Source organism: Atractosteus spatula, chromosome 2 (assembly GCF_055471065.1).
Source record: "Atractosteus spatula isolate fAtrSpa1 chromosome 2, fAtrSpa1.hap1, whole genome shotgun sequence".
NCBI lineage: Eukaryota > Metazoa > Chordata > Actinopteri > Semionotiformes > Lepisosteidae > Atractosteus > Atractosteus spatula.
Window position 1 is genome coordinate 67,873,581 of NC_142707.1, and position 25,038 is coordinate 67,898,618.

The window sequence follows — 25,038 nt, forward strand, 5'->3', positions numbered from 1 at the left end:
AATAATATCCACAGTCCTGTTTTATGAAAGAGAACTAATAGTTTATAATATGGTGCAAAATGACATGGGCATCATATATATCCTTTATAATCTTGACTTTAATATCTGTTTAATTCTACTTGATTTACATTGCTACAGGGAAATGCATATTTCACACTTTAAATTAAAAAAACTATTTTACAGAAAAGCTGTGGTTCTCAAGCAGTCATGTTTCAAATATAGGGAACTCATTAGACTCGTCTTTAAGCCTCTAAAAACATCTTTCGCCTGAGTCTATACTATTTTCATTTCGACATACAGTTTTTAAAGGTTTGTGATCTAATGTTTTTTAATGAGAAATAAGCATCACACAAAAGATATGGCCTTCATCATTAAAACCAAAAATGTCAAGAAAGGATGACTAACCTTTAAAGCATCTGTTTCTGCTTTATAGCACTGCTTATCTTAAGAGGATCTAGCGTTGGATAAAACACCCTTGTGTGATATTTAAAAATTAAATCTAGAGAGATTTAAATGGGTTCAATGCTTGGAGTTTGCATTGATTTTATTAGCACTACGGGTAATTGTGTTGGGTTGAGGCAACGTGAAAATTATCCTGACAAAAGGAAAGATTTAGGTTCCAAATTGGCAAAACCAACGATTTTAAAGGCAGTTTTGTGCTGTTCGTACTCAAAACTCTTAACCGTAATTTGCAGAAAGCAAAATGTAATTGTAAAAGGGACTCAACTGCTGGAGAACCACAGCCTATAGTTATTCAATATCTTCAGGTCTCACAGGATGAGGAAGTGGAATAATTGACTTCTTCTCTGTATCTCTGGACAAGGCTTTCCGCATATCTGTTGGAAAATGAGGTCACCATGAGTTCACTTGCATACAACTAAAATGCTGATGTCTGTCAAATCTGTTCTGAAGTAACCACTTGAAATGAATTGGTACCCTGTACAGCAATATGGAGATCCTTTATGTGAGGTTAGGTTAAAATCTATTGAAACAATGAAATTGTTGGATAATAAGATTTGCGTGGTTTCCTGAGCAGCATACAGCAGACATTCAGATGACTAAAAATAACAGATATTCACAGTAAACAAAAAATTGTCTAAAGTCATGACGTGGTTATTTTAATTTAGTTCTTCAAGAAAGAGAAAAATAATTGAATGCACACTAGAGAACTGCACGTTAATTTCCTGGTATAATCTGCAAATTTTGCACAAATCAGTATCGGGAAGGGAAAATGTGTACCGTGGTGTTCTTTTTAATACAACTCACAACAACACAAGCTAATCTGAGGTGCAAGGTTTCCTTCTTAGGACAGGAGAGCTTACCATAAGCATCTTCATCTGGCTCCCCATTGCTGGCAGAATAGTACTCAATGACTGTCCTGTAGACGCTATAACCCAGTTGCTTATACATGTTCACAGCTACCTGGTTGGAAACGCGTACAAATAGGTCCACAAAGAAGCCTCCTTTCCTGGACAAATGCAAAAGAGAACAAAGTTCAAAGCATATAAATATAAAACTGGTTAAGTGGCATGACGATAGTTCCTGATGGAGAAACAGCACGAAAAGCACTGATTCTGCTTACCTGCATTTATCAAAATAATCTTATTGATATAAATCATATTAAAATAGCTAGGTTTGCCCTGTAATGTTACAAAATATTGATATTTTTGTTTGCTTAATTTAAAATGCACATAAAACAGCTTTCATTATAAAGTTTAAGCAAAATGCTGCTTGCATTTAATTTTATTGGGTTCTTACACTTAGTGTATGGATAGATGCTAATATCTATTCTTACCTCAACGGTAAATCTTTAGCATGAGAAAGTACTCAAAACATTTTATACAGCACCTTCCATGACTTCTAAAGACGCTTTACAGTAAAGATAAAATAACAGACACGTGATGGTAATTGAAAAGTAGTATAAAGAAATTTTAAAACAGGATTTGATAGCATTGACTGGCTTGCAATATATACTGGGGAGAATACTGCACAGTCTTGAAACCAGAGAGCAGACAACATAGCCTCCCAGATATTGAGGCATCATTTCGGGAACATGATTAAGGCTGAGGCCTGAAGATCACAAACAGCTTGTAGGTATAAAAGGGAGCTAAATAGCTCACTGATGTAGTCAAAAGCCCAACTGAACAAGTCCTTGTAGGCGAGTGCAGTATTTTGATTTTTATTCAGAAATACAGTAGTAGCTAGTGCAAGAAATCCAAAACAGAAGATACGTGCTTATGCACTTTAGTTACGTGTGTATTATCGAGAAACAGCATTATCCCATTCAGGGCTGCAGGGAAGCCAGAGCCTATCCTGGAAAGCAACGGGCACAAGGCAGGATACAACCGCAGCAAGACACAGGTCCTTTGCAGGGCACACATAGACAAATACATGCATGCTTTTCCCCAGAGACAATTAACTTAGCAGTCTGTTTTTGGTTTGAGGGAGGAAACCCATGCAAACATGGCGGGAACATGTAAACTCAGATTGCACCCCAGGTCTGGAATCGAACCCTGAGCCCCAGCGCAGCGAGGCAGCAATGCTAACTGCACCACCGTGCTGCCCTTATTGACAAATCATACAGTGCAACGAGTTTTACCTCTCGGAGATCTCTTCCAGCAACTCCATTAGCTTGGCTGCCAGTCCGAGCCTCCTGAACTCTGGGGCAACGGAGAGAGCTGTGACGTGCCCGTGCCACTCTTCCCGAGCTACTGAGCCTTCCGCTTTCCCCATGACTGTACAGAAAGGAAAACAGAGAGCGCTTCAAGCTCCCGGTGATTGTCACGGCATTACGATAAACAGAATCAAAGCATCGAGAAAGCACAAAGGAGCCTTCCATAAGGCAATCGTAGCATGGGCAACTTTAGAGGCACCAATTATAATAATAATAATTGCTTACACTTATATAGCGCTTTTCTAGACAATCCACTCAAAGCGCTTTACAGGTAATGGGGATCCCCTCCACCTCCACCAGTGTGCAGCCCCACCTGGATGATGTGACGGCAGCCATAGTGCGCCAGAACGCTCACCACACACCAGCTCTCAGTGGGGAGGAGAACAGAGTGATGAAGCCAGTTCAGAGATGGGGATTATTAGGAGGCCATGATTGGTAAAGGCCAGGGGGAATTTTGGCCAGGACGCCGGGGTTACACCCCTACTCTTTTCGAGAAGTGCCCTGGGATTTTAAATGACCACAGAGAGTCAGGACCTCGGTTTTACGTCTCAACTGAAGGACGGCGCCTATTTACAGTATAGTGTCCCCTTCACTATACTGGGGCATTAGGACCCGCAGGGTGAGCGCCCCCTGCTGGCCCCACTAACACCTCTTCCAGCAGCAACCTTAGTTTTTCCCAGGAGGTCTCCCATCCAGGTACTGACCAGGCTCACACCTGCTGAGCTTCAGTGGGCTGCCAGTTGTGAGTTGCAGGGTGATATGGCTGCTGGCAAATTATTTCTTGTTATGCCCAGCAAATTGTGGAATTGCCAGCTGTGTGGTTTTCATGTCTTAGTTCACCCCTGCAGCCTCACACAGGAGAAAATGAGGGGTGGATTACAGAATGGTTTTAAATGAAGGAGTAATTTCTCACTGCAAGAAAAGTGATGCCAACAAAAACAAAAGGACTTACTATAACCCATTAGTTCCCCTCCAGGTGCTTCTGCCACAATGAAGTACTCAGGCCAGTGAGCCAGATACTGAAGGTAAAATGGGATCCCATACTGTTTCACATGTTAAAAAACAGAACATCTGACACATGTAGTGACACAAATACTGACTCCAGGATGCAGGTTTAAAAGCTTTAACATACACTTCAGGATAATTGTTTATAAAGCCTCGTAAAAAATCAATATATTAGGCATACATCAAAATGAAGATGAAAGATTAGTGAAACAGGTTTTTGTAAGAGTACTGAGAAGGACTTCATCCACCATTACATTCATAAATTGTGCTTACTCTATACAGGGTTTAAGTTTAGTAAAAATAAAAGGTACTGGTCCTTACCCAGTTTAATAAAAAAAACAATTGTTGCTTGGTTTACTTATGGTATCTCAACTTCTGTTAGTTTGTTGTAAAAAACATTATACAACCTTTTTTTTTAACCAAAGGAGCGACTCTTGAACCTGAAGCACATAGTTTTCAGTGTAGTGCACGAAATATGATTTCGATATAAGAGTTTCAATATTCACCAATGTCGAATAACGAATGCGAAATCTTTCTATGGTTTGATAATTGTTTCATTCGAAAAGGATACGGTTTCTGTGAGTGGATCCAGATTACTGCAAGAAAGAGAGAAAGAAAGTTGAGAGTAGAAAAACACATTAAGCAACAAACGCTTTAATTTGTAACTTTAACATTTTGTAATGTGATTTTAAAAAATCTACTGCAGTCACCTTTTAATTTAAAAACCTACGTGTCAAATGGTGTGCTAAACGTACGTCTAACGTTTACCTAAATCACGTAGTATTTCTGTTTTCATCATAGAGTGAAACTTATCCGAAAATGTCTTTCTTGGAATGCGCTGATGGGTTTATTTTTAAAAGACGTATCAAGCGTCAGACACCTTAGCTTTTCCCGTTATAACAAATATAAAGAAAGTTGGACAAGCCATAAATAACTGATATTTAGCACGAATAAAGTTACTAGTGGCGCGATGACTTCATAATCTACGAAAACAAAACAATATGACTTTATTATTACAAGTGTACTTAAAAATTGTATCTCACGGCGTATTTTCTTAATCGTGTCAACTACAACAAAGGGAAACACGTTTTAATACGAAATTCTGTGCGTGTATTTGTTTTTAAGTAACGGCTTGCTGAAAATCATGACGATTTGAATGAACATAGAAACTGCTAAAAATTGAAGTATCATGATAAATAACACAATCTTAAAATGTAATTAAATACCTCTTTAGACTCACATGTTATTGAATTTAAACAGATCATCGCAATTAAACGCTCTCAACGTTGTCATGTTCTCTGAGAGTGAGAGTTGAGAGTAAAACGGAAATGCAATATATGACCTTTCAACTTTAACCTCAGCAAAGTGAATTGATTCCGCTGGCAGTATTGTTTGGGTTTATTTTCGTTGTTTGACTCATTAACCTGAATGAAATATTTGGTGTTCGAAATGATAATGCTGCTGTTTTATATTTTACGTAGGTGCAGAACACGATTAATCAATCCGCATACATACAATTTAGTTTTGCATGTTGGCGGTAAATCGATAATTCGGCAGTTCTTCGACAGAGTATCAAGGAAGGAGTAAGGAATAATGCGGTTTGTGTTACCCCCAACCTTATTTTAAAACATTGGAGGCAGCAAGTTCTCTATGTACGAATACTTACAAGGTTTAAAGCCACGAGAGCTTGCAGATCCAGTTACAATACTTGACAGAGCTACAATGGAGTGGAAACAACGCACCTGGAAAAGCGCTTTCAAAAACTACCTTCTTTAAGGAACATTGTCTGCTACTGATCTCTGTACACTAAGCTTTGCGAAAGGGATGAAGTCAAATCATTTATAAAATAAATCAACGCAGATAAATGGAGCACTGAATTTCCAGTATGAAGAAGTACCTAAGTTGAAGGAAGAGTTTGCAAATGATCTCTCACTGTGGATATGGGGTCTAGCATCACATATGAGAAGAATATTTCACATAAATATTCACCATTTGACCATTAATGTTAATAATTTTCAGTTTTCATATAGTAAACAGTGTCTTTGTAGTCAATAATAAACGGATATAAATTTTATTCTTGGATAAATACGGAACATTATTTTTCAGTGTAACAAAATGAAACACTAAAAATAACGCTGCAATATAAGAGGTTATTTTATTGAAGGTCTTAATTTTGCCTAAACTTTTAAATGAGTATTTTCAGAAGTGTCCATGCAATACAGCATATGATACGAATAAACCATATTTACTGTATGTTGAATGTTTTTTACTATTTACATGTTGTTCTTCATAGTGGTTTTGTGCATCTTTCATATTCTTTTTTTAAAATAAAAAAGGTATTTAAATATGATAGAAACATTAACCTTTATGACTAAGATTTGTTAGTGAATTTTATCCATCCATCCATTTTCTGTCAGCTTCTTCACATTCAGGATTGTTGGGAAGCCAGAGCCTGTCCTGGCAAGCAATAGGCACAAGACAGGATACATCCTGGACAGGACGCCAATCCATTGCAAAGTGGACACATAGATATCCACACTCACAACTAGGGCTGATTTCCCTAGAAGTCAGTTAACTGTATGCCTTTGGACTGTGAGAGGGAACCAGAGTACCCAGAGAAAACCCACACAAGCGTGGCGGGAATATACAAACTCCGCACAGCACCCCTGGTCCAGAATTGAACTCAAGGCCCCAGAACTGTGAGGCAGCAATACTAACCACTGTGCCACCCCCCAAGTGAATTTTATTCTTTGTGTTAGTTATTGTGATATTGGTATTATGTGCTATTTCTGCTTTATTCATCAGCATTTGTGAGTTATTCACATTTTTTTACATTTTTACATCATAAACATGGTATACAGAGAAACAGAGAGCTGTGGTCTGCTGCTGTTCATGTCCAACATGGCAATAATTCACAAAACTTGCTTTATTTTTGGATCTTTCTTTTCCAAATTTGTAGACTTTCAGTCAGACCTGCTGAATGGGAAAAACATATACTCTAAGTACTGTTCTCCCTTTGACCAGTTAATTCTCACTGGGATGAATCTGCTTTGCAAGCTGAAGTATATTCCTGACAAGTACAGGCCTTTAAGGCCTTCAATGTCTGTTCTCATATTTTCTCTTTGTTCTTCTAAAACACAGGTATTACCAAAATACCTTCCAGGTCATTACTGTTTGCTTGTTATTCTTTACACATTCAAAGTCTTATGTTAATCCAAAATATATAAAGGCTTCAAATTGTCATTGTACTAAAAAAATCCCATATAACGTATTGAATTTTGAATTAAATTCTGTAGAACATTCTGTAGCTTCACCCTTTTTTGAGGTGTGGGGTTCATCAGTGCAGTGTAGATGTGTCTTGGGGTCTTGTTGATGTTTCCTGCTACATTTCAGATCCAACTGTCAATAGGGATATAGATGACCTGTAAATTGTAAATTTGCATCACGTAAGACAGTATTATAAGGCTAGGCTTCACTTTACTAAAAGAACAGAAGTTTAAAAGGTCTCAGTTCAGCTCAATTATGTGCAGAACATAAAGCTAATGATAGTTATTTGTTCAGGGAAAAAATAGTCATATACTGTAAGAAGATCAAAGATGATTGTTTATCACTTGAGGTTTTCTGTTTTACTTTATTATTTGCATTCTTTTCATCCTTGATAGTGGTGGGAGCAGCCAGCTAAAACGAAGAGCATAAAAAGCTCATTCAAGACAGACTTAATAAGCAGATAGAGTGAAACGAACTTCCTGAACATTATGGGAAGGACAAAAACAGCAATGGTATTATATTGATATGTAAAGCCTCTTGTTAAATGAAAGGTGGTGACTCAAATTTTTAAGATGCTCCCACTTGTGTATTGTGTAACACACCACTCGAGATCCTTTCAATTTGAGTACACAATACACCGTGGACTATTAAGTTACCACGTATATTCATGCTGTAGGTTTAGCTATTTTCTGGGAATCATTCACAAATTGAAAGATAATACCAAATATAGAAAACCTGGTCATGCCCAAGATAAATTGTCTGAAACTGTGAGATTACATTACATTAACCCTCTGAATGCCAGAATCTAGAAATGCACCATAACCAAAGTCTGTCCATTCACCTATTTGTAATAAGCAATTCTTCCAGTACGAGGTCATGGTGAACCAAAGACTAATCTGGCAGATAGCAGGTATAAGATGGGATGCACCCTATATGGTATGTCCTTCACAGGGCACACTTACACACTATACATACAGGGGACAGTTTTAGAGAGTAGTATAAATCAAAACAGAGTACCTGATAAAATCCCACACAGTTCAAATGAGACCATACTGACTCCACACAGAGTGTGACCTCATCCAGACTTGATCCTTGGGCACACGGTCTGTGAGGAAGCAACTTTTAGCACTACATTACCTTGCCATCATCATGAACTCAGGTTTCCTTTTATTTTTCTTCTCTGAAAGAGCAATTTTTAAATGTGTATTTTTGTAAAGATCAAATAACATGATACTGCCGCATTATGATGTTGACAACTGTGGGCGGAAATTGGCACCGATAAAGGGCCTACAAACAGGTGAAAGTTAGCTGCTTGCTTGTTGTTGGCTTCTCCCATTACATCACAGGAACCAGCCTTTTTTAGGAAAAAGTAAGGGTTTATATCATGCTGAAAAGAAAAACACAGCATTTCGCCTGTGGAGCCTTCTAAAAAGAAGACAAAGAAGACGACTGAGAAGAAGAAATTGGGATGGCTACAGCATATCCAGCACAAAATTAACTTCTGAACCTTTAAGACCTAGTAGTAGAAGAGAGCCATGATGACTACTAAACAGAATCAACAGAAAGCTATAAGGTATTCGATTCAAATAATTACGCAATGCACTGACAAAAATGGGTGCAATTCTATAAGGTTATAGATACAAGTAAAAGGACACTTTGTCTTTTCCCCACGTCACCATTACGAGTGTGGTAGGTGGAGTTTTTACAGAGGAGGTGAATAGTGTGTGCTGCAGAGGGGTCCTTGTCCTAAATGTGGCTCGGCACAGGTGCTTGAAGTCCTTGAGGATGATGTGGCTTAAAGTTTTTGCCATTTACGGGATCCTTGTAATCTCTGGGAAACTGCAAAATACTGTTGCAAGGTAACAAGTGCCAAGACATCTGGGCAAAATTTTTGTTTTTCTTTGTTGCTTAGAAAATGGATGTGCAGAGATTTATTTCAGGCTGAGAAACTGGAATGATTTCTGTTTAGGTGTAGTTTTAGGTGTAGGTTTGGGCACCTGAAATGATTGAAAAAAAGTCAGAAGTACAGTATTTGTCATTTCTACATAATCTAAAGAGGATCTTGAAACATCAAGATCAAAATATCTGGAGTTTTATAAAAAAATAAATTAAAACAGCATAAATAAAATTATGTGATTGTAATTATTTAAAAACTAACATTTTCATTTACTATACACACAACATAGTATTGGACAGATTTCCAAAACAGGCTGAGTTATTGGGTTAGTAAAAACAAAACTCTTGAAAACTCAATTTATTTGTTCATGAACATTCACATTCTTAATCTTTGCATCAGATTGCCTAAATTTGCCCATTTATTCTGTTTGGATTTAATTACATTTAATTTCATTTTTAATCCATTTTTAATAGCTTACAAGAACCATAGACTGAAGGGTTTAGTGCTGAGTGACTAAACGGTTCTCATATAGAAGCATTTTAATTTTTAAAAAACACTCTTAACAACCTTTGTATTTTTCCAGGCTAATACTGTACCAATTACTAACACTGCTACAACCCAGGTGAAAATTGACTAAAATGGGTTTGGAGTGGATACATGTTTGTTTGTTGTTTTGATTTTTGTTAAACTGGGGCAACAAGGTCGCTCAAGTCTTATGGCAGGACCACCTTATGGCAGAATAGTATTGTTACAGCTTTCGGTGACTTGAGAAGTGTCTCTTAGATTTTAGATAATGTTTGTGACACTGGGAAGAGTAAACACTTCTAACTTTAAAGCAGAGAGGATGTTTGGATTAATGATTGCGAAGGAGCAGGACAGAAAGACACAGTATAAGTTGACATTAAGAGCACAGGCGAGAAAAAGGAGCAGGACAGAAGGACGAATGAAGGAGAGCAGAGGGAGATGAGAGAGGAGTTGGGACTTGAAGCCTGTGCCAGGCGAGAGCCCCTACTTCGTGATCATCCAAATCAATCCTGACTGGAGCTCAGTATTTGAACCTTGTTAGAGAGACCCCGCTATTCTGTGTTTTTAGGGAACTTGGGTTTCCTGTTAACTCAGTTAGAAAAGTCTTTCCTGATTAGGGTGCATTTTATGGATAGGCATATGGGCTCCCACTTATTTTGTGGCATCTAGGGTGCAGAGAGAGAGATTTAACTGCAGGTTACTTTTTATTTAGTTAGAAGTCAGCTCATCTCTTGTGTGTCCTCTGTAGGCATATTAAGAGTTTAGTATTTAGTAGCAGTCTTGGGTTTTCTGGGTGACCAGGACGTCAGGCACCTTGTTTATAAATACTGGATATAGAGTAACATGTTTTGTTGTGTGTTGTGTCATTGTTTTAAAATATCTGTCCAGCCCCATTTGTAATAGTATATACTATTACAGTTCAATTAATGTACACACAGGCCACAACGTGGTAGTGGTTTGTGTCTGGTACCTTTAAAGGGAAATCTGATACAAAGCAATATCAGACATTAACCACACACAGATAGTATTCATGGAATAAACCTATTACTTGTTCAATTTATATATACCTGCGAACAGGATGAAGGCAATCATACAGTAACAATCAAAGGCAGAAAACCTGAGATAAACTTCTTTCACCCATTAAAGTGCAAGGTTGGGTAAATTGTTTGTTTCCTATAGGGATTTACAGTAATGAACTACAGTACCACTTACTAGTTTTTTCTTTTGATTTCAGCCCCTCTTATCTGATCACAGCACCCAGATTCTTGCGTCCTGCTGTCCCCAGCACACTGACGGTGGCACTTTTGAGGAGCCCTCCTGATTTTGTCAAAATCATGGCAGAGATCCACAGTGGGAACTTCAGTTTGGTTCAAAGCGAAGCCACTTTTAAAGGAGGCAAGTAGAACATTTTGGAATAGGAACTGAACGCATTGTGTGTGAGAAAGATTGTAAAGATCTTAGCTTAAAATGTAATAAGAGTATACACTAAACAGTTTAACATATTTTGAATGTAATAATTTATTCTTTGCAAGAAGATGTAGCAGAAAAAATGTAGAAGAATACATTATGATCTCATTGCTAGCAGAAGCAGATAACAACAAGGTTTAAAGCTTAATATATTAAGATGGATTATGCTCTTCGGTCTCAAGGGTATTCAGTGTTGATGTTACCTTAATTTTTCTTAAACTTATCTTTAAACTGCTTTTCTTGTAAAACACAAGGCCCAGGATTTGGCGTTTACCTTAAATGTTTCTTCTACAGTGCTTATGTTGCAGTATACTTTAATATGTAACAGCAGAAGGGATGTTGCATACAATCTTGAATTGACATAACCTGAAATAAAAATTCCTTTATCTTTAAAGAATGCTTCATTTTCAAATTCAGGAGCTGAATAATATGACAAATTATGTTACAGGAAGGATAAATGAAACACTTTTGGTAGCCTGAAGCTTTATCTTAACCTCTTTGAAGAAGACAACAGAACATTTACCCCCTTCCCTACCTATTTACTTGGATAATTTTGCAATTCTGTCTGGCTCATATGACTGAAGCCTTATAGGGTGCCTGCAGTCTTAGAGAAAGGGCAGTGAAACCAGTGGGTTTAAACTTTAACACATTTTTTTTTCCTTCAAAAATCACAAATTGTAAAAGAAGCTTTGGTTGTTGAGTTTATGTTGCACTGGTTAGTTGTAAAAATAGCATATATAGAAAATTTTAAGAGGATTCATATTGAAATGCTCCTGAAATCTATACAATAGATTGATAGTATAGAGTATATATATATAGTATAATAGATTGATAGTATAGGTCTGCATTTATATATTCCCTCTTGCACTGTTATGGCATTCAGCTCTATTATACTGTAAGTACAGTAAGTAGAAATTAAATATCCCTGAAACAGAAGAGTGGAAGGGTTTGCATTCTGCAATGCGGTACACAGATGGTTTTACTCTACTTGTTTTACATGGAGATACAATTTGTTATTCCCTAATGTCATTTTCACAATTCAGAGTCATCTTCTTCTTGTCAGCAATCCTGTAAAAAGAAAAACTAACTTTTGAGAAATTGTAATTAATGTGCAAAATTTTGAATAGACAAATAATTATTCATAAACATTAATCATAGAACAGGATTTGCGATTTAAAAAAAATAATTCATGGCAAGCTATTTTGTTTTGTTTTTGAAGGTTCAATTGGGATACTAGAGATACCTTCAGTAAGTATTGTTTACAGGTTCTTGTGAAATGTTTAAAATACCTTTTTGAATCTTACAAGAGCTCCATGTGTACATTTCCACCACATTCTTACTTTTAGGCGCTTTTCTAAGTGCAGCAAAGGCAGTGTAGTTGATTTGATCTATTTTGTGAAATGTGTGCTGCAAAGCAGAACAAAAATGTTATCGTGGAATTATTATAACAAAAAAAGTTGCAAGCACCAAAAATTATTTTGTCAAAATGTAATCTTACACTTCCTTTCTCTTATATATAAATACTTGCCTGCTGTCCACAACTCTGTGCACATCTTCTGTACTACCCTCCCTGCACCCCAGCTTCACATTTGCAGCTGCCTCCCTGGCTCATTCCTTGTAAGTGAGAGGGCGGTGTGACAGCTCAGACCCTCCACCAGGGCTGTCAGCCAAATACAGTACGAAAGTATTAAGTATTCTATCACCGTATATCTGTTAGCTTTGTTTGTTGTAATTAGGATTTGACTGCACTACTGAAAAAATAAGTCTAGTTTTTATTATTATTGCCAAATTGCTGCCTCACAGTGTTGGAGTCCTGGGTTTGATTATGGACCTGGGTGGCTCTCGGCGCTTAGTTTGTACAGTATGTTCTCCCCGTGTTAGTGTGGGTTTCCTCCAGGTGCTCTGGTTTCCTCCCACTGTACAAAGCAATGCTGTTGGTGTCCTGTCCAGGATGTACCCTGCCTTGCTCCCATTGCTTCCCTGTAGCCCTGTATGGGATAAAATGGCTAAGAAACAAATTGCCAGATGTTTAGTTAAAAACGAATGCCCTTTTCTAAACCTACGCCCACAATCATTGCTACATTAATCTGACTTCATGCTTATACTGTAATTCATTTTTCATTGGTTATTCTGTAAATATATATTTTTTTAGATTTGTTGGCAGTTCTTTTCTTCTCCTTTTCCACCAGGTTCCCAAAGAAAAGCTGAAAGATAAGGCCGGTTATCAGCTTGTTGTGAGTGGATATGTTCAAAACAAGCTGGTTTTCACTAACAAAACTGAACTTGAGTTCAACCCAAAGAGCTTCTCTATCTTCATTCAGACTGACAGGCCCAAATACAAGCCAGGGCAGAGTGTAAAAATCCGGGCTGTGTCTGTTTACCCTGACCTGAAGCCTTCGAAGAGCCAAGTAGATATAGGCATCAAGGTGAGTGAAAACACATGAAAGAAGGATGTGCTAACAAGAGAGCTAGCTCAGTTATTCCATTAGAATAAAAATAGAACAGTGAGGAAATTGAAAGAAAAATACTTTAAAGTCTCCTGCCCTGGAAATGGGAAAATTGGTTAGGAAAAAATGGTCAGGAATTACAACACACGACCATCCTCTCGAAAAGTAAAAAACATACAAGAGGGACTCTGAGGAGCACTCTTCTTTAACAAATTAAAATTGAGCAAATTAATTGCAACAAAAACAGTTCACATCCTAAACACAAAGAAACTCATTAACTTGAAAAAAAGTTCACTTCATATCAGGTATTTCAATTCTGATACCGTTTAGCAAGGAGGTTTTCCACTGGTCCTGAGGAACGCCTCTGAGTGCTGATTTCTGATATCTCTCTTAACCTGATCTCTGATCTCTCAACCACTTGTGCTTATTGATGCTTTAATGACCTGCTTGTTTCTTCAGATCATTTTTTTCTGCACCCAGGCCTTGGTTAAGATAATGTCCCTGACAACTGAAGCATGCAGACCTGTATGCAGTCTGTCTTCAACTTGCTTATTCAGCATTTATTCTGCTATTTCTCCCTAAGATATCTCCTCTTATTCAGATGACTATCTAATGGTGTACAGAGAAATGTGGGAATTACAATATATCAGACACTCCCATAGTGAGCTTTCTGTATTCCTCCTGAAGATGTCCAATTTGTTATATTTTAAGCAGCATACCCAAAAAAGTGAAGTTTATTTTACACTTACAACATTGCTATCTGTTTCTATTGTTTGAAATCTAAAAAATGCAACATTTGCACCTATATCTTGCAATTGATGATAATGTTCTATTTGGGGTCCTTTAATAATGTTTTTATAATGATATTGAATGTTTTTGTTGGAACAGAAATCAGAACACATTAAAGATCTGCAGGACTAGTTTGCTATCGAATACCCTCCAATCTGCCCTTTTCTTCATACCTATTTACATTACTATCCCACCTCCTTTCACCTTTCTGTTCCCAGCAAACAGGAAACGGTCACCATCTTGTCTCAACGAACTGCTCTGACTTAAGAAACAAAATGGTGGACCTTGGCTTCCTCTACAGTCCTATAGTTTTGGGATCTGTTTTTCTGCCAAGTATTTTAACAGTCAGAGATTTTAACAAAATACTTGCAAAAGACCATAGTATGCCATTTACATGACAGATTCATTAGAATTAGGGTACTTAAGGTGAAAAGTCATAGAATTGATTTGTTTTAAGTAAATTCGGTACATTCGTGCACCTACAGTAATCACCGTTCATGCTTTACAAAGTATAAATAATCTGTTTTTTTCCGACAGGATCCTCAGGGAAATTTGATACAACAGTGGCTATCACTGGATAGCAGGCTGGGGGTTGTATCACAGGAGTTTCATTTATCCGAAAACCCTCCCCTTGGCACTTGGTCTATTGAAGCTTCTGGAAATGTAAGTTTAAACCAGACTAAACCGCAGTGTATAACACTGAAACCAGTGCTATGCTTGCGTCTGTTGTGCTGTTTTGAGTACTTTAGTTTTATAACTCAAAATAATTGACTTTCAAGTTTGTTTTTCAAACTTCATTTTTTAAAGTTAAACAATAATTTTAGTAAAACTATGCTTTTGGAGACCTAATGAATGCACTTTATGGAAAAATATTGCATTTAAAGCATGAGACTTCAGAGATGACAGAACTTTATGAGTCCTCATGATTGTGATGCATTTTCTGTCTTTCAGGGGGTGCTGTCAGTAAAGAATTTCATTGTTGCTGAATATGGTAAGCTGTTTTTCAGTGTGGCTGCAAAAGAACAGTCTATGCCAATAGGTATTATTCTTGACAGGAAAGGAAACAATGTAGGGTGTAACCTTTTCCTTAGGCACTGATTTGTAACCTATTTAGTTTCAGGTCACTATATAACTAGAAACAAGGGACAGGGAAGAATTTGAAAACTAATACTCAGTTTTCAGCTTAGAACCTTAGTCTTATTTTAATGTAGGGAGGAAACACATTCTTTCATTCCTATGAAATTTAAGCAGTTCGTAGTTTCAACAACATTAATTGGCAGACTTTGACACCAGTCTAGAGTACAGTAATTGACTTGATCAAAGGCTTGCTTGTAATAAATAATAATAAACTTTATTTTATATAGTGCCTTTAAAGGTGGCATCTCAGGCCGCTTTACAGAATGACAACAACAATAAATAAAAAGAATACACAAGATAAAACACAATTACAATACACAGAGGAAACCATGGATGGTAGTACTAAGTATAGTAGGAGCAGAGGGGTAAAGAATGGAACCAGTTAAGTAAAAGCTCTTCTAAAGAAGAAAGTTTTGAGTCTGGATTTAAAGGAGTTTAGAGAAGGTGACTTTCTGATAGAGAGAGTTCCAGAGCTTGGGGGCAAAACAGGAGAAGGCCCTGTCACCCATAGAGTGTAGACAGGCTTTGGGGACAGTTAGGAGACCAGAATATGAAGAGCAAAGGTTGCGAGGTGGGGAGTAGGACGATAATAGCTCTGACAGGTACTAAGGTGCCAAGCCATGCAGAGCCTTATAGGTGAGCCATTTGTCTGTACGAGAAAAATATTATTTTTAGATTGATCTTTGACATTTAATGTTATATTAGCTTAGAATATTTTCTTTTTTACAAATGCTAATTATGTTGTTCACAGTGGTGCCCACATTTGAAGTACTGATACAGACACCTTCAGTGTTTAATTATGAAGATGGCTTAAGTGGGACTGTCACTGCCAAGTGAGTTTTAGATACAAGAACTGTAATGGTCTTGTTCAATCTGCTGTTTGCTCTGAGAAGATAACTGTTTGGAATATGAACTTTAGTGTGAATCACGTTTGCACTTCATGATATTTTATTTGCGCTTCATGATATCTCCTGTTTCACACATTTTTGCATGATTTCATCCTCTCGTTAAGTTTCTTATCTTGTTATTTTATTTTAAATGATTATTTTTAACACATGTTTAAAATGAAGGATTTAACGTTATGTTCTGAACTTAGGAATACTTTTATTTACAGGTATACTTATGGAAAACCTGTGAAGGGGTTAATGACAGTCACGGTTTTACTGAATTACTTTAATATAAAGCTCCCTTTAAATAAAACCATGGAGGTATGTTTCCTTATTTTATCTGTACAAGAGTTCATCAAGTTTGATTTTTGCCCTCGTGTCTCTAATTGTAGAGGAATTATTGCCATAATCATGAGTATATATTTTTTATTGGTATGCAGTACATTTGCATTTTAAAAAAAGCTTCCTAAATTTGTTATTGTTCTGTTTCATTCAATTATTTTCATAAATACTGAGTGTATTTCCTATTATTTCAGATTGATGGTTCGTCTACTTTTAATATCACATACAAAGACTTTGCTGAATATGATAGCCTGTATATAGGAATTCTGGAGGCCTATTTTCCCGATGAGATTAATGTCCTAATAACTGCCTCTGTTAGAGAGCTTTTGACTGGTAAGCAAAGTGAATTTAATATTTTTATTTTTGTATACAGTACAGTACTGGTAGATTTGCTTCCATTCTACATATCTTCAGTGGAGTTTTATTATTTTTTGTCCACACAGTTCATTATTACATTTAAATTACACCTTTGTGAAGGTTTTGTTTGAAAAAAGGCAGTCATTGTGTGTCTTTGAAAGCAGAAGTATCTTGTCTCAAACGTATTGACTCTTATTAGTCCTTCTCTTATCTGATACATGTTGTTAATATTGTGAACACCCAAGTGAAATACTCACTTTTTTCATGATTGTACCCAATCCAATTTACAATTAAAATATATCTTGGATGCATTTATAAACTTCATGTGAAATTTTTTTATTACTGTTGGCTTACAAATGTTCTTCTTTTCTAGGACTTACTCAGAGCACCACAGTGAATACCACAGCAGTTAGAAATAAATACCATATGAATTTTTATGGCTATCCTTTTGACTTGAAACCATCTTTAAACTTTACAACATATGTAAGTGAAATCTTTACTGACAGAACATATGACATCCTTTACATTTTTTAACACTATTTCTTGTTTTGATCCAGGTCACCTTTGTTCGAAAAACAAAAACTGATTTTATGAAATTAAATATTAAATTCTTGAAGGCATTTTCACCAATGTTGCCTATAAAGAGAATATAATTTATGAATGTCCTGCTCAAGTCACCTGTCTCTAGAAAGACTTAGCAGATTCATAAAAAAACAATTTTTATTCATCTGCCAACAAATATGTTTCAATGCTTACTCTTGCAGCTTAAAATATCTTCTTACAAGCCACTGACTCCAGAAGAGAGAAGAGACAATGTGACAATCTCTATAAGAAAATACAGAGATAACTACTGGGATTGGGGCATGGGGATCTTCCAATCCAGGGCACATAACTCTTCAGATTTTTCTTATAGTACAGAAGTACCATCTGAAACATATGAAACTGTGAGCTATATGGTTCCTGAAAATGGAATAATAGCAATCAGATTTCAACTGCCCGAAAAAATCTACAGATTAAGCATTCAGGTATGGATAATTTCACACTTTTAAAAATCTGATAAAGCTTTCTCAGAATGGTCTGTAACTATTTTTTTAAAGCTAATTCCATCCAAATATCCAGGCCGACTGCGAATTTATCAAAAGCTCTGTGTGAAAATGATGTTTATTAAGTCATTTCTGTTCCTGGTAATCTAATATAGTGTATAGCTGTGTGAAATAGACATTGTATGCATTCTTATTACTGTTGCCACTTTTATGCCTAGGTTACTTGGTTGCTAGTAGTTAATTCATCTGAGAATGCATGCAACTGTTGCATGAAAGAAGCCTGGGTATCAGCTTTTAAAAAACGTGACTGGGCAGCTTGTTCCAAACTCACATAACATAATTAATTACCAGAATGGCATTTCCTGATAATTTGTTGGCATTGCACAATGTAATTAACAGTTATTTTCCACTCCTATCACATACATTAAACTACTTTGCGATTTTATACTGTATATAACATTGACTTTAGTGACTATTCATCCGCATTGCTTTTTGTTGAGGATGATACTACTGCCGTGGGTGTATGGTGATGTCATGATCATGTGAGACCTGAGCAGACCCATGGTGCTAAGACACACCAGTTTGCTGAAGCAGTTTCCAGGCTATTGAGATACGGCTGTTTGCTATGTCATTTGATGTGACGGCAAGATACCCACTCCAAAGACGATGCTTAATCTATCCTGTTTTGTGAATTTGCATAATTTGAAGAAGCAGGGAGACCAAAAAATTGTTTTATTCATCACATTATATAAATGGAGCAAAATAATCTAATTAACCACCGTAAGTGCCACATCTGTAAGTGCCTTTGTGATGCAGTATATACTGTATATGTATTTCTAGGCACAGCTCCTTCGTAGTTTTGAGATCCTGGACTTATACCAAACATATCAATCCCCTAGTAAATCCTACATCCAGTTAAAGAAGGACAGGTCTGATCTTAAGGTAACTTCTGGCATTTACTGTAAAACTATTACTGATGAAATGTGATGTACAGCATATATATACAGTATATTATTAATTTATAATATTAATATTTCTGAAGTTGTTGAAGATGAACTAGTATTACTAGTAATATTTTTATCGGTATGAATACACCATGTTTATGTATGTTTGAATTGTTTTGATAGCTTTAATTACAAAACACTGGCAACTATTTATTAAATGTGTAATAAAAGTGAATTTATTTGAACTCAATAATTTTTCTTGAGTGTGTGTGAAGCTGTTGTTGTTAGGAATGTGAAGTGTATAATGTGTCACCTGTATGCACATATACTCATCCAATATATGTATTATTTTGTTTTAGGTTGGGATTCCATTTCTGATAACTGTTGAGAGCAGTAATCCATTAAAGGAGTTACACTATTTGGTAAGGTTTACTTCAAATTGCATAATCAAATACAGAAAATTCAAACTCAGAAAAAGAAATAATTGTACATTTGTCTACCATGTGTTATCTTAAATTATATCAAGTTATATTAAAATAATTTGCCAAATTCTGGTTGGTTATTCTTTTATTTCAATAAACCATTAATAAATTCTGTTAAAAAGTAATTTTCACGTTAATAAAAGTATTTATTATTTATTTGCACAAGCCTTAAGTAAATTATTGTTTGGTCTTCTCTTCTTTATCAAAAGTGGGAAGAAATGTATCAATGTAATATTATTTCAGTTACTTCATTTTTTTATTCATGTCAAATTTTAAAAGTTGTTGTCAATTTTGCAAAATTGTAGTATTAACCAAAACCTAATTTGAAATATCCAAACATCTATTGTCAGTTGTTTCAGAACCTGATGTAACTCCACATTGATTCCTCAGGTTACATCGAGAGGAAAAACGCTGTCAGTTGGCAAACTGTCCAATGCTTCATTCACCTTGATCCCTGAAGAGTCCTGGGCTCCACTTGCCTGTATCATTGTGTATTATGTTCGGGACGATGGAGAAATTATTAATGATGCACTTAATCTTCCCATCGCTAATGTCTTCAAAAACAAGGTGACTCCTTTTTTTGCATGCATGCCTAGTTTGAAAAAAACAATCTTTAATTTACATTAAAGATTTCTAGACACCTTCAACTCATCTCTATCTTTCCAGCTCCCTCTTGATTAAATCTGGGGGTTTGAGCCTTCTTGTCCTTAACCAAGCGGGCTAAGCCAAAACGTATACATTTTTTGATTATAATTCATTTGATTTTTGGATGTTACTATTCCTTGTGAGTTTTTTTGTGGTTTGATATGGATTATACAGAGATTTCTTTCTGATAACTGCACTGGTGATCAGGTTTCTTTGAGGTGGAGCAAAGCACAAGCAGAGCCCTCAGACAAAGTCACTCTGGATGTGTCTGCGGCCGAGCCCAACTCCTTAGTGGGACTCTTGGTGGTTGATAAGGGCACACAGCTGCTTGGGTCTGGCAATGACATCACACAGGACACGGTGAGTGAGGTCGGTCTTGTTATCAGACAAGCACTATAAATAGGTATAATTTTTGGAATGTATGATTAATGAATTGATCGATGAATAGTGAAAATCCAAGCTTGTTGAACAGTAGTAACTACTGTACACTTTCAGATTTCCTCATATTGTTAACACTGTTCACTTCTGCTGAAATTCCTATTATACATAAATATGTCTATTAATTAATAATTAATTATTGCTTACACTTATATAGTGCTTTTCTGGACACTCCACTCAAAGCGCTTTACAGCTAATGGGGACTCCCCTCCACCACCACCAGTGTGCAGCCCCACCTGGATGATGCAATGGCAGCCATAGTGCGCCAGAACGCTCACCACACATCAGCTTTCAGTGGGAAGGAGTAATGAAGCCATTTCATAGATTGGGATTATTAGGAGGCCATGATTGTTAAGGGCCAATTGGAAATTTTGGCCAGGATGCTGGGGTTACACCCCTACTCTTTTCGAGAAACACCCTGGGATTTTTAATGACCAAGTTAGTTATTAGTAGTCCTTGTCTTTGATTAACCTGTTATGGTGTTTTTCGTTGTTCAGGTAATGTGTGTTTTTTTAACATGGTACTTGGTTATTTATTCTCTCAGGTTACAGAAGAACTGGCTACATACAATGGAGAAGAACATTCCTATCCTCCAAAAATGAGCATTAGCCCCTTTTCCGTTTTCATGGTATTATTGGCATACAGAAATGCTATTTTTTCTATATAAATGCATGTTCTACAATATGTACTCTGGACTTGATTCATGTCTGTTTTCAAGAGTTCAAGAGTCTTATACTGCTAAAGGAACCAAAAAGCCACAGTGTTAAAAACTTTGAGAATGGTAACTAAGGTTAAACAAAATGATTAAAGAAACATGCTCATTTCTGTTTTTTAATGCAGCTCCAACGGACTGCAAACAACCACTACTGGGAAAAATGGAACCTCTTGTTAACTAATAACACCACTTGTTTCAGGTTCCTGAACTGCAACTGGATAATACTGTAAATATGTTTCAAAGTCTGTAGACAAGATAGCAGTAGCTAGCAATTCAATACAATGAGCAAAATATACTGAATGGTTTCTTCATTTTACAAATAATAAACCTCTGGATGGCCAGAATCCAATTTATATATACAGTACATAAATTTAATATATGTATTTTAACATTTTACTAGGAGGTAAAGGAAAAAAAAACTTGTTTGTAGTAGACAGATGTTTTAAGAAGCTGCAGTTTTTAGTGATCTTTTTAAGAACTTGTCTAAAAGAGTTGATTTATTTTATATCCACAGAGTTGTAACCTTGTGGTGATAACAGATGCTAACTTTTCAGAAGACATCGAAGGTTATAGACCTGAATATTGTAAGTCAAAAAGCTTACCTTTCAGCTTTTGGAATTCACAGTGAACTATTTACTGTGTGCTAGAGAACAAATTCTTTGGTTGTTCCATCATAGTATGGAAAAACGATCTTTTCCATAGTAATCTATTGGAGGTGGTACAGCGTAATGATAAGCTTTTGAATTTGTTATTGACAGGTTGTGGGTTCAAGTCCCTTTTGTAGAGGTTGTTGCTGTACCCCCAAATCCAGTTGATCTGGTTCATCCAGCTGTACTATATAAGTTGGAACCATTATCTCCAGTAGGGACAGCAGTGCTTAGGGTTCTGGACTTGTAAAGGGATTACAGGTTTAAATCCTTGGTGAGACACTGCTGACACTGCTGTTATGCCCTTGAGCAAAGTGCTTCTCCCAGATTGTCCTTGTAAAATATCCAACTATATAAATAGATGCAAATGTAAGTTGCTCTGGATAAAGGCAACAGCGAAATAAATCAGTAACAGTGCATTCGATTTAATATTTCCAGAACTTGCTCTATTAGATTACTTGTTAATAGAAAGTGCATCCTTATCATGATCACCTTTAGAAAACCTCTGAAATACATTCATATAAGCGGATCTGAATATGAATATATATTTTGTCACTTCAGTAATGCCTGAGATAAGACAGAAGCATAAACAAAATTTCTAACGAAATGAACTGTTTGAGCTGTGTTGTCTATGCTGTCCGTACTGCACATGAGCAGTGATGGACACTGAGGTCATAATAAAAACACTGTCTGTTACACAGTCCAGGAGATTCTGCAGCCTTTTGAGTCCACAGCAGCACGACCACTGGAACCAAGAGTTCGCAGCAACTTTCCAGAGACATGGATCTGGATGGATTTCAACACAAGGTGAATTATAGCTTCATGGAAATAAAGCAGGGCACATTGCATATCATTTTAAGTCACCGTAAGCTGAAAAACAGATAAATGTTTCTAGTAAATGGACTTTAGATGAGTCGCAAAACCAAGATAATTGTTTAATGTTCTTTGAGCTGCTGTATAAATGGAGTTAACATTGAAAGTTCAGGAAGACGAAAACACCCCTACCAGTTGATGCAAGTCAGATTTCCTGCCCTGTGATCAATGTTGAGAGACCCTCCACCATCCCCATTCTGCCACCACTGCAGAGCACACCCCTTGATTCACCTTACTGAAGAAGCTGGACACGTGGTCACCAAGCGTGTTAAAGCCAAAGACGTTCTAATGAAATTCACTTGATACAGGGCTTGTCTGAACAACTACACTAGGAGAAATTTGTTTTGCAGATACTCACTACGTTAAACCTTATCAAATCAAACACTGACCCATGTTTTCGCTGCGCCCCACACCCTGAAAAAGAGTTATACATTGGTAAAACCCAAGTATCTCAATTTCTGTGCACTTTTATGTGAGCATCAGATAATCTGTTTTTTCCATTTACTATGTTTTTGGCTTCAGGTGTATCAAAGTGCATTGTTTCTTCATGAATCTTTGGTGATGAATCTTAGTTTTCAAAAACAATCTGACAAACTTTTTAAACTAATTTTGCTCCTCAAACTCTTCTTTAAAGGAGAATAACAGTGATGGGAAGTTTGGTTCGCTGTGCTTAGACATTAATGCACAGTGTTTCACCATTGGCGTTCTTGATTCTAAATGGCACCAACCTGCTTCCCAACTAAATGATTGTGTAAGAGGATTAGTAAGGATTTGCACAGAGAACAAGGATTACAGTTACAAGGATTATACAACATGGTGATATGACCTTCTTTTTAATGTTTTTTTAGTGCATCAAGAAATGGGAGCCTGACTGTGACAGTGCCTGACAGTATCACATCCTGGATTGCAAGTGCTTTTGTTATCTCGGAGAACTTGGGCTTTGGACTGAGCACTGCTCCTGCAAATGTAAGTGCTGTCCTGAAATATGCTCCTTCTTTTTATACTTTGGATCCATACCATGTTAGTGTCATTAGACATAGCCTAACCCTCCTACCGGTTGTGTGTATCTTTTGCAGCTTGAGGTTTTCCAGTCTTTTTTCTTGTCTCTGAATCTGCCATACTCTGTCATCAGAGGAGAAAAGTTCATTCTGGAAGTTATCATCTTCAACTATCTCGAGCAGCCACTGGAGGTAAAACAGCAGCCAACATGTTGTTGCCATTTTAATTTACATCTTCCAGTCTTCACTGATTACTAGAGCACCTATATTTAATTGGATTTGTTTCCAAGATTAATATCTGCATTAATTACATGATTTTAAATCTAAGAATACTATCATCTTTAAAATAAATGTTTTAAATAAATGAATCAAGTTTTTGAAATCTGAGTATATTCAAAATCACATGTAATGCAGTTGGTTTCACACAAGCTGGTAGCCTGATATCATGGGGACAGACACTTTCAATCTAACTTCCAATCTTCATCTAACCCTACAACAGATTCATCCAGTGTGTGTTTATATAATTGTAACAATACAACATTCAGCCATTTTCTAACAACTTCCAATACAGGTTTGAGGGGAAGCCAGAGCCTCTCCAGGCAAACAACGGGTGCAATGCGGGATGTATCCTTGACTGGATGCCAGTCTCACGCAGGACTCACACAAGCACAGACACGCACACACTCACACAGGGGCCAATTGTCCCAGAAGCCAATTAACCTACCAGTATGTCTTTTGGCTGTGGGAGGAAACCCATACAAACCGGCAGCCATATCACCCTGCAACTCACAACAGGTAGCCCACTAAAGCTCAGCAGGTGTGAGCCTGGTCAGTACCTGGATTGGAGACTCCTGGGAAAAACTAAGGTTGCTGCTGGAAGAGGTGTTAGTGGGGCCAGCAGGGGGTGTTGTGTGGGTCCTAATGCTCCAGTACAGTGACGTGGACCCAATACTGTAAAAAAAGTCGTCATCCTTTGGACATAAAACTGAGGTCCTGATTCTCTGTGGTCATGAAGAAGGGTATTTCTTGGAAAGAGGATAGGCATCATGGCCAAATTTCCCCCAGGCTTTAAAAATCATGGATTCCTAATAGTTCATTTCAGTTCATTGTCATGTGCACAAGTGCAATGAAATGCTTATTTGCATGTGTGCTCCAATACAAAGACATTAAGGAAACACCAAAAACATAAACACGGAACAGCGGCAGCAACAAGAAGTTAAATTACATACATCTTAGAAAAAAAACCCCATCAGTGTGTCTAATCCCCATCTATCAACTGGTGTCAAGGCTCTGTTCTCCTCTCCGCTGCTAGCTGGTGTGTGGGGAGCGTACTGGCGCACTTTAGCTGCTGTTGTATCATCCAGGTGGGGGCTACACACTGGTGGAGGTGGAAAGGAGTCATCCCCAATACCTGTAAAGCGCTTTGAGTGAAGTGTCCAGAAAATCACTCTATAAATGT

The 25,038-nt window shown here is 36.9% G+C and overlaps 2 protein-coding genes across 2 annotated transcripts in view; one reads left to right on the forward strand and one right to left on the reverse strand.

The window, feature by feature from the left end:
* Positions 1-78: 78 nt before the first annotated feature.
* Positions 79-5,015, reverse strand: naa20 (N-alpha-acetyltransferase 20, NatB catalytic subunit). Its single transcript, XM_088906629.1, has 6 exons — positions 4,920-5,015; positions 4,251-4,275; positions 3,627-3,717; positions 2,600-2,735; positions 1,323-1,468; positions 79-836 (listed from the first exon to the last, which is right to left on the reverse strand). Exons 1-6 carry the CDS (start codon positions 4,970-4,972, stop codon positions 751-753), a joined length of 537 nt encoding a protein of 178 aa, XP_088762755.1. The 5' UTR covers positions 4,973-5,015; the 3' UTR covers positions 79-750.
* Positions 5,016-8,731: 3,716 nt separating this feature from the next.
* The window catches only part of cd109 (CD109 molecule), a 30,892-nt gene continuing 14,585 nt past the window's right edge, over positions 8,732-25,038 (forward strand). Inside the window, exons 1-20 of the mRNA XM_088908274.1 lie at positions 8,732-8,805; positions 10,603-10,763; positions 12,055-12,083; positions 13,025-13,261; positions 14,609-14,734; positions 15,023-15,062; positions 15,960-16,041; positions 16,323-16,416; positions 16,632-16,770; positions 17,168-17,277; positions 17,559-17,819; positions 18,678-18,779; positions 19,141-19,203; positions 19,654-19,830; positions 20,116-20,268; positions 20,891-20,974; positions 21,576-21,645; positions 22,410-22,515; positions 23,430-23,547; positions 23,658-23,771. Coding sequence (XP_088764400.1) covers positions 8,732-8,805; positions 10,603-10,763; positions 12,055-12,083; positions 13,025-13,261; positions 14,609-14,734; positions 15,023-15,062; positions 15,960-16,041; positions 16,323-16,416; positions 16,632-16,770; positions 17,168-17,277; positions 17,559-17,819; positions 18,678-18,779; positions 19,141-19,203; positions 19,654-19,830; positions 20,116-20,268; positions 20,891-20,974; positions 21,576-21,645; positions 22,410-22,515; positions 23,430-23,547; positions 23,658-23,771 — 2,340 coding nt within the window. The remainder of the gene's footprint in view (positions 8,806-10,602; positions 10,764-12,054; positions 12,084-13,024; positions 13,262-14,608; positions 14,735-15,022; positions 15,063-15,959; positions 16,042-16,322; positions 16,417-16,631; positions 16,771-17,167; positions 17,278-17,558; positions 17,820-18,677; positions 18,780-19,140; positions 19,204-19,653; positions 19,831-20,115; positions 20,269-20,890; positions 20,975-21,575; positions 21,646-22,409; positions 22,516-23,429; positions 23,548-23,657; positions 23,772-25,038) is intronic.